This window comes from Protobothrops mucrosquamatus, unplaced genomic scaffold (assembly GCF_001527695.2).
Source record: "Protobothrops mucrosquamatus isolate PMUCROS unplaced genomic scaffold, P.Mucros_1.0 scaffold732, whole genome shotgun sequence".
NCBI classification, from domain to species: Eukaryota; Metazoa; Chordata; class Lepidosauria; order Squamata; family Viperidae; genus Protobothrops; species Protobothrops mucrosquamatus.
Window position 1 is genome coordinate 102,901 of NW_015387006.1, and position 10,750 is coordinate 113,650.

General features: G+C 37.8%; 1 protein-coding gene across 1 annotated transcript in view; it reads left to right on the top strand.

The window, feature by feature from the left end:
* CNTNAP5 (contactin associated protein like 5) overlaps positions 1 to 10,750 on the top strand; it is a 268,416-nt gene that overhangs the window by 101,788 nt on the left and 155,878 nt on the right. The window contains exons 7-8 of the mRNA XM_029284572.1: positions 5,782 to 6,046; positions 8,752 to 8,901. Coding sequence (XP_029140405.1) covers positions 5,782 to 6,046; positions 8,752 to 8,901 — 415 coding nt within the window. The remainder of the gene's footprint in view (positions 1 to 5,781; positions 6,047 to 8,751; positions 8,902 to 10,750) is intronic.

Consider the following 10,750-nt stretch of genomic DNA (forward strand, 5'->3'; position numbering starts at 1 on the left):
GACGGTACCATCTGGGTGGTTCCGTCTCCCTGCGGCGAGGGGTAGCGGTCCGGAAGTCCATCCTCAGGAGTGCATGATCTGACCATGACAAGGGCTCTATGACTATCTCCCCCATTTCCAGATCATTTTGCCACTGGCCAGAGACAAAAATCAGATCCAGTGTGTGACCTCCTATGTGAGTGGGTGCATGAACTAATTGCTAATTGTTATATCACATGTGGGTTGTGATGGCCCAGTGGCTAAAGATGCTGAGCTTATCAGCTGGAAAACTGACAGTCCGGGTTCGAGGCCTGAGCACCATACAATGGGGTGAGCTCTGGTTACTTACTACAGCTCCTGTTAGAAAGTTAGAAAGTACGCAAATGCAAGTAGATGAATAGGTACCACTTTGGTGGAAGGTAATAACATTCTCTGCACCTCGGCATATAAACATGCTGGTCACATGATCATGGAAATGTTTTCAGACAATGCTGGCTCCTTTGGCTAAGAAATGGAGATGAACACCATCCCTACAGTCAGACACACTTGGAAGGTCACCATCCCTACAGTCAGACACACTTTACCTTTATACTTACACAATAGCTAAATAGGTTTTCTGTTGCTTGGGCGTGTATCTATGATGTTAGTTATAGTCCATCGCTTGTACTTTCAAACCTTAACTTCCTTCATATAAACTGTTTCTCCACAAATTATAACATCAGTAAAGTAGTCAAGAAATGGAGAAATTTATTTTGTTCATACATGTGTTCACTCTCTATTTCAACAGGATTCTAAGATTTCCAATTCCTTAGGATTTACTAATTGAGTAACAGGCTTATAACAGATGTTTTTTTAAACTATAGGGGCAATACTTTTGTTAGGTCAACTGAAGCTTTACAAAATTACTGCAACATTTTGAGTTTTAAGAACTCATAACCATGTAATTTAGGAAAAATAAGAAAAGAAGAAAAATGTAGCCTATTTGGCACCCATGTATCACGCTTCCATACTTGCAAGGATTAGAGAAAGTCTTCAAATACCTGTATACTAATTGAGTCTATATCTGATGAAATTCGATTGTGATAAGGTCAGTCCCAAATCCTGTTACATAGTCAAAGCAAAAAAAAAAAAAAAGTTTGGCATCATTTAGATACATACACAGTCATTTCTTCATCAGCAGTATCCTGTTCAATAAACCTATTGCAACTGCACCAACTTGCTTCTAATGATTTTTAAGCCAACAATTTATTTTATCTTTTATATTTGCTAAAAGGATCCATTTGAAACCAAGCAATTATCCACTTGAAATTTTTTGGCTGTTAAAATAGGTAGTGGCAAAACTCTTTGTCTGATGACAGGATCTACCAAAGAAATGTTAAATATCTTCCTTTAAATTTGTCAGTTTAGTAAGTTAAAATTGTTATAAAAGCAGCAGAAGCCCCTTTGGAGTAGATTTCAGTATCTGTTAAAGGGATCATTAATCAGCCTGCAAACACTGGACTCCATGGAGTTCTCAAATGCCAGATGAATGCACTAGATAAAATTTTAGAAGCTAGACACATCTGATCTTCTGCCTACCCCTGAGGTCCAGAAACTTCTTATCCTATATTGCAGCCAGGGAAAAGTTTGGTTTTCAATTTAAGTGGGTTTACATTATTATATCAACTATTTCAGCGGAGGCACTGGGGATAAGCTGAGGCCTGATAATTTTTTTTTAATAATCTTGATCTTCAATCCTACAAAACTCATCTCTTAAATCAGTGAGAAAACTGGTGACTGGGTGGATGTGTCCAATCCAAATTAAGTTTCCATTGGAGACCAATTAAAATATATACAGTATGTTCACATAATTTTATTATATGTTTTTCAGTTACTTACCTTTGATATAGTTATGTCAGTGTACTCAGCAGTATACAAAAGATAAAATCAGGAAGAAGCACAACAGCTAAGACAAAAGAACAAAAAAAATCCTAAGAATTTACCTTTTCTTAGGAACTTACTAAAGCTTTACCTGTACTGCCCAATTATCTTGTCATCAGACAAGGCAAGCAGTCTTTCCGGAGGGCAGTAATGGATGACATCACCATCTATTTAATCTCTCACTCATCTTCAAAATGACCTCACAATGTTTTTCTCCATTCAACTTTTGAAATATGCTTTTTTCTATCTTCAAGTGACTGGGAAAAAATAGTAAAATGGTACACTCCTGAGGTTATTGAAGAAAAAAGAAAAAGAGGAGAAACTGCCTGTTCAACATAGAAATATAATAATTGAAGCAACATCAACAACAAAATTTGCCAGATTTCAAACCAGCATCTGTGCCTATGCTACATGAAGATTTTAACCACTGCTCTATTTAAGTACAGGTAGCTCTTGTTTAGACTGAGACCTCAAATGGGACTGGCAACTCAGTCATTAAGCAAAGTAGTCACTAACTAAAACCATGACTGTCTAATGATTTTACTTCAGCTTTCTTGTGTTTCACAGACCTGTGAAGGATATAATGCAGGCATTGCTCACAAAGTTATTACAAGTAACATGCCTAATTTATAAGTATACAGCAGTCAAACTGACAAATAAAAGAGATGATGACAGTGTCTGATATCAGCTGTACTTTAGTGGATGTGAAATGGGATAATATGCCAATGAATATCTATGGAGATTCTCAGTCATCCAGGTGATAGTTATCCCAAAAGTGCTTTTTCACAAGGCAATTGGTCAAGAAAGGCCAGCTGCCTCATGAAAAAGCACCTTTGTGATGCTAATGAATATATAGAACAGAATTAAACATTATGGTCCAATCAAAAAAGTTTACTAATATTTCCCCAAGGATAAATATTAGGTATGGTGGCTTTAAGAAGAGAATTAGGGAAAGTTGTTTTAAAAACTTGTAATTTTTAAGGAAAGTTCTGAACAAAATCAAAAAATGATTTTCAGCAGTTAAAAATGGAAAAATAAAATGTATGTTTTTCAAATTTAGCATGATTCACTTATTCCTATTATCAAGTATCCTATTACTGTCCAGCTTATTTTGATTGGTCATTATTAGCTGTGCTTCTTTACTTGATGGATCAAAATTCTTCTTTCTAAATTCTGGAGATTGGGCTATTTATTATATGAAATTAATTCATCTTGCTCTGACATGTAATGAATTTTATGTTCTACAAGACTGAGTATATTGAAACAAAAGACAGCGTTTTCATAAAGCAATTATCATATTCTCTGTGTTACCTGGCCATTTTATTTGGATCTTAGCCAATATGACCAAACAAAGCAGCCCCAGTGGTATGTTTTCATCAGACGATACAAAGCTATTGTAATTTATGCAGGTTTGGATTATATTTTCCAAATTGCCATCTCACGTCATCCTGGCCATATAACAAATAATAACCAATTAAAAGAGGAATCCATTGAAATAGCTCCATTTGTTTTGTGCCAATACTCTTTGTCATGTAAAAGAATGTTCCCACTAAAGATTTTGTTTGATCTTATTGCAAATTAAATCTCTTACCAGAACTTCTTTTCCAATGTAAGTAATTGTCATTTTCCAATTATCAATAGTTCCCTCATTTTGTTTTATCCTTTCATCAAGGAAATCCCCAAGCGTCATACAAATTTCCTACACATTAGTCACATTTTGTTACATCTAATGTTCCTGTTAGAATGAGGCATCAGTTCTAATCAGAGGCTATTCTCACAGAAAATATTTTATTTGTATTCATTTATCAGATTTCAGTTGATGTTTGGCAAAGTGCTTTGGATTAAAAGCAAACCATCAGTCCTCCCATACTGCCCTTTTCTTTGGAAGAGATTTGTGCATGTGTCCTATCTAGTGGTGGGATTCAGTAGGTTCGCACCACTTCGGCAGAATGGGTAGCTAATTTTTTGTTGCCCAGGACCAGAATGGACTTCCGGAAGCGGCATCCACACAGAAAACTGGTTGTTCACATATTTGAATCCCACCACTGGTCCTATCCTATATGATTAATTGCTAGGTATCTGATTTTGGTGAATAAACAGCTATGGAATTGTTGAGACCAAAAGAACTGAGCTCCCAGCAACCCTGCAAGAATGCATTTAGCTCTCTGAATTGAAGGTGCTATCAAAATATGGTTTTAAACATTCTCAGAGTGTTTCCAGTGTCATCAGTATAACTAACTGCCCTGGAAATCATTAAGTTTGAAAAGAAATGTTTGACTTGGACCAGCTGTAGTTAAAACATTTAGAAATCAGTGGCCTGCAGAAATTTATTGTTGGAATGGAAGTGGAAGCAAAGTAGTACAAGCAAAGAAGTTTTTTGTCTTAGTCCAATTCATGAATAAACCATGCTCTGCAGGACTTGAGAGTAATCAGTCTGAGGTTACAAGTGGGATCCTAGTGCAGTATTTCATACTAAAGATGAATCTTGTTAAAGACTTGTGTTCTGCAGGACTGGGTGTATTGAAAGTCAGGCTTTTCATATAGCAGTTATCACATTCAGTGTGTTATCTGGCCATGTAAGACCTCTAACCAAACCTCTTGGATAGGACTAGACATTGGAGACGTCTTCTCAGGATTGCCAGTTGTGGGAACTGAATTTTTATTGCGTGAATCAGTTATAAATGAAATATAAATGAAATAAATAAATAATAATAAATAAATAAATAAATAAATAAATAATAATAATTGAGCAATGGGAGATTTAGCTGTGGGTTGTTCAAATTCTTTTTTTTACCAGAAATAGCCTGCCTGTTGTGATTGGACCTCAGATTTTCTACATGCAAATAATGTAGACTGGAGTAGAGTCTGCAAGAGTGGGTTCCTTCCTGGAAACCTTTTAGATCTGCAAACTGTCTGTTCAGTCTAGTTCACTCAGGTACCATAGAGTCTTATTTCTGGGCAATTTTAATGTTTTATCTTCAGCAATATAGGATGAGAGATTTCATAAAATCACATTTAATGAGAAAAATTGTCCCACTGGCCAATATGAACGCAAAACCTTATAGTATGTATCTCTTCACTGTCTATTCTGTTGGAATTTATATGCTGGCATGCTGTGCTGCCTTCTAGCAGAGATCAAGCTTTCGATAAGGGAGAAATGCTTTATTTTCTACTCTGAGACCAGAACTCTGGTATTATGAACAAAATTGCCAAGTTCTTATGAGCAGCTATTGTCACAAGATGACTTAAGATATCCAAACCCTAGAACAGACCTCGGCATTTTGCAGTCCCTGGGTCATATCCAGCTGTTTGGCTGTTCCTGTCCAACCTGTGTGAGGTCAATTGGAAATTACAAATCAGATGTAAATAAGTGTACACCAGGCATGCAATACAACTTCAATTGCTTTTATTTTGAAGGTGACTGCTATTTTTTTTTCCAATTTACGAATGTGGAGGCATGCACAGGCATCTTCACATTGGTTCAGCCCTCCACAACATTCCCAGTTTCTCATGTGACTCCTTGGGAAAAATTAATTGTCTACCCCTGCCCTAGAATCACATCACAAAGAAGTCCTTTTATTCATTTATCTACATGCTGCTTTTATTGCATCTATTTTATTTTGTTCTGTTTTATTTTCTTCTGTTTTGTTTATTTCTTATATGTGTAAATGTTAATTGGAGGTCAGGTTTTAGAATTCTGATCAGATTTTGGCTGATTTGTATTCCCCTAATATATATTCACTTATAATCCTAAAGATCCTTTTCATTTTTATCTTTCAGTTGTGATGATGGCATTTTTTTTTTTACCAAGCAGCTGAATGTGAAAACAGTTTGAACATTATCTGTTGTATTTCCCCCCTTTTTGTTTTTGTTACTTTCCAGGGGAATGTGACATTTTCCTGTTCAGAACCGCCAATCACTCCCATCACTTTTGAGAGCTCCAATAGCAGTTACTTACTGTTACCCGGCACTCCTCAGATTGATGGCTTGTCTGTCAGCTTCCAGTTTAGAACGTGGAACAAGGATGGTCTTCTTCTGTCAACTGAATTGTCAGAAAATTCTGGCTCGCTCTTGTTGTATCTCCACCATGGCAGACTGATCCTCAACATCCAAAAAGGAGCAGAGAGATACGTGGGCATCAGTGCAGGTCTGGGTCTTTACCAGATGCATGTTTCCTTCTCATTTTTGTTGTTGTTAAATAAGGATCCTAGTTCGTAACAGAGAAATGGCACTCTTTGTTTTAAGTGGGAAAGCTAACCCTCAAACGGTCATTTGTTAATCCAAGCATAATACATGGTTTGCCATCTATTATAAAACTCCAATTTTCATTCATCTGAAGTGCAGACCCAATGTAGAAGGATGATGAAAGTTGAGGTTCAGTATTTATATGGCCAGACGCTGCTTTTCCTTCTTAGTATTTCTCTCCTTTCTAATACAGGGGTCCCCAACCTGTGGGCTGGGGCCCACTATCAGTCCGTGGCCTATTCACAACCAGACTGTGTGAGTGGCTGGCTGGTGTGCACACACAGCCCCACTCACACAAGCATCGTGGGCACTCGGGGGCCCTTTGGGCTAGCACTTGAGGCTTCACTCGCATGAGCATCACAAGTGCTCTTGGCCTCAGTCGTGTAAGCAATGCCCCTCCCACAAAACCATCCCCTCTTTCCCCGCTCTCCCCCCTCCAGGCCACCAACCCAAAACGATTGGGTTAATCTGTTCTAATGGATAGAATGCTGTTCATTTTTTAAACAATTTCCTGCTTTGTAGTTGATATCATAACAAATCCTTGCTTTGACATTATTCTGGGATGCAAAGATGACATTTCGAAAGACATCTGGCAGCAAATCTTCATTATATGCTCAGTGCTCAATTCTTGAATTCCTAAAGAAAAGCCTATCATTCTACTGAAGAAGCATAAGCATACACATACGCAAGAGCAAGAGAGTCCTGTGACATTTTAAATACATATCCCTTTATAGAACAGGGTTTTCATGGAAGGGCTCAGCTGTCTTAAATATATTTCTACAATAAATTTATTCTTTACTTCAACTACTTGGCTGGAATTCAAAATAGAGTCAAGTATTTATTACTATTATTATTATTCCTAAATCCCTGTTCCTATCAGAGCTAGGAGAGGGGCAACAGCAAATATTCATGGACAAGCTATAAATTATGGCCAGAGTAGGAGTCTCATCCAAACTATCAGGAAGGATTGAGGAGCAGAAAAACAAAAAAACAACAGATTAATATCAGAACTCAGGAAGCTTTATTCAAGCAAAGTTGAGAAGGAATAAGCAACCTTCTGCCTAATCCAGAGGAACCAATAACTCATTAAGGGACTGGAATTGCCCGAAACAGGTATCAGAGTGTTCCATTAAGTAATTCAGTATGCCAACAAATGAATATAAATTAAGTGAATGATAAGATCATAGATGTGGGTTTGGGAATTACCTTGGAGATCATCTAGTCCAATCTCCGTCTCAGTGCAAGAATCAAATATTATAGCATATTCAACCAATGGCCATCCAGCCTCTGATAACCATCAGGGAAAGATAGTTTACACTTCTTAAAGCTTTCTGTTCAACTATTGAGCACCTCTGATAGTTAGAATATTTTTTTCTGATGACCAATCAAAATCTATATCCTTGTAATTTGAATCCATTCTTACCTTCACTGCCGCTGCCCCTGCCCCCTCCATCTTCTGGAAGAACTCCATAATTCTACATAACCCTTCTTCAGACACTTGAGTACTACTCACAGTCTTCATAATATAATATAATCAAAATGCAGAATATGCTGCAGTAATGGCTTCTCTAGATCTTGAGATTACATACATATACATACATACATACATACATACATATACATACATACATACATACACACACAGTGCATACGTACATACATGTTAATGGAGTCTAGGATTGCATGTAGGAATGGGGTACATAGGTCACATTATTGGTTCATGTTCAGCTTATGATTGCTAAGACATCCAGATTCTTTTCCCAAGTTCTGTTGCCCAGCATGCCCCTCCATCTATACTTATGCCTTTGATTTTTCTTATGCAAATGAAGACATTTGTATTTGTCATTGCTGAAACTGAATTACTACAAATTTGAACATAACACCTACTCAGCAAACATTCTCTGGGGTGCATTGTGTGGGCTACTCCAATAGCTCCACAGTGACTTTATTGCTGAGTATCCAGTAGCACTTTAAACACACAAAAATGCCTCTCAATTTAGATCCTAAAACATTAACTGGGAAATAAGCTTAATTAGAAACAATGAAATTCCCATGGAATTGTGCAGGAATGTTATTTCATGGCCAACATGATGCAGCTGAGAATTAAATTAGATGGCTTCTTGAGAACAGATGTTATGAAAGTTCATGATAATCTTAATTTAAGGCAAAATACACCCACTCAACCTTTAAAATATCTATGTGATCTACATAATTGGTCGCTTCCATGTAATATCAGAGTTCTGTCAGCAGTGAGAATGCCCATAATCAGATGAACAAGACACACACAATTATCCTGCCTGTTCAGGATGGTTCTTATTTACAGGCTAAAAAACATGGCAAGTCCTTGTTCACATTATATATCCACAACAACAGCTTTCTGGATTTTAGATTGCTTATACCCTCCAGATTGGGGTGATTTGGCAAGTTGGCATGCATAACAACTTCAGATGAATGCCTGGGTCTTCAGACCATGCTGCGCTTATGCCAAACATTCCACTATTGGGTTTTGTTGCTTCCTGGAACGATCACTGTTATTCACAGACATTATCAATTCCTTTTGGTCCCCATGCGAATGGTTGATCAGGTTTATACTTCTTTGTTTCTTAGGCAACAATCTATATGACGGCTTGTGGCACTCAGTTAACATCAATGCCAGAAGACATCGCATCACCTTAACTCTTGATAATGATGTAGCGTCAGCTGTTCATGCTACCACCGTTTCCCAGATTTATTCAGGGCACAGCTATTATTTTGGAGGTAAGCTGTAATTGCAATACACTATTACATTTACTTTCCTTGTAAAGAAAAAAAAGCTATCATGTTTTAAGATTATTTTTGTTATTAAGAAATTATATTGCTTCCTGAAAGGTTAAGGGAAAAAATATTTATCTATCTGTCTATCTATCTTATTTCTACACTGTTAAACTTTGAGGGGCTTCACAGGTTAAAAACAGAATTAAAATTTTAACAAAATACAAAACAAACCCTAACATACAACCAGCCTATCGAGGGAAGCCACGAAAACATAACTCCGTTGTACCCACCACTAAAAGTGGAGGCCCCATCTCCACTCATTTTTTAAAAAATTTGTGTTCATACTGATGGCTGCCAGCCAACAAGATAGTAAGCTGGCTGCCTGCCACACTCCAGAGATATACAGACTCAGTCAGAACCTTTTAGAAGCAAAGAGTCCTTTTTACGTATAAAGATGACAAATGTAATGCAGTCAAGGCCTGGCATGAGTTGAGACCAGGAATCCAATAAACAAACAACAAATCCAAGGGAAAAGACAAGAAACACAGTGAAGTGGAATCTAGAGTCCCTAGCACAACAGCATGATCAGGTAAACACAACAGAGCTGAGGCTTGAAAGATTATTCTCAGCTTTTTCTCCATGGGAATGAGATCAATAAATCAGCCACGCTGAGCCTCCATCTAGCAATCAGAGTCTGCTTCTTGGCTGACCTCTCTGGCCTGTGTAGCTCAGCCCTCTACTTTCAGATCCTTAAGGCAGGGGTGTCAAACTGCCAGCCCGTGGGCCGGTTTTATCATACCGGAGCCATGCCCACCCCATTGCCGGCGATGGCAAAAAAGCTCCAATACGTTGCGCGACGTCACGTGACGTCGAGAGTTTGACATGTCTGCCTTAAGGCCTGCTTCAGTTTTGGACTGGATGGATGAACCTCAGAGTCTGAGAAGTTTCAGTGGGTGCAGGCAGGAGTCCTGGACCTTGCTGGATCTGCCTCAGCTGGAGCTCCAACCTAGCTGGGATCATCCCCTCCAGGAGTGTTATTTCTAGAAAGCCATGGGTGTATTTCCTCCTCTTTATCATCCAAAGACAGTCCAGCAGAGCCTTAATGCTGTACCCATATACTTTCAGGCCTAAAGTTACAGTCAAGTTTTCAAAGATCATTTGTAGGCAAGTAAGGTGGGGGCAATGTGGATCTCTGGTTGGGAGGGGATGCTATTCTTAAAGTGTTGTTGCTACAACCCAAAAGGCCTGCCTCCTGGGTCTCATTGGATTATACTCTTTAACTGATGGGACTTGGAGTGAATAGAATGGGTAAAGACTAGAGGAGAGAGGGAATCCTTTAAGTATGCAGATCTTATTTCATGGAGGGCTGGTTATCGCTTATAAATATTGGGGACTTCAAGTGTTAAAACATTTGCAATATAAAGAGAAAACAAAATATGTCTCATACACACCCTATGAAAACAAGAATTGGAACAAGAGATAGGCAGAGAGATTGATTGGTGGACATTTACACAAATTCAGTCTAAATATACAGAGGACAAAAAATTATATGAAATACAAAAAGAGCTGCAAGAATTGGATAAAATTATACATGGAACAGAAATAAAATTAATTAGCAATATATACAAATACCTATTGAAATATAAAATGGAAGATGAGGTTGTTAAAGACACAATGATTAGATGGGCAAAAAAATTCGGATATAATATAGAATTGGAGAAATGGGAAAAAATATGGAAAATAAATATAAAATTGACTATGTCAGTGGCATTCAAGGAAAACCAGTTGAAGATGTTTTACAGATGGCATCTTCCACTAGCAAAGCTTGCCAAGATGTTCCAGAATAATTCGC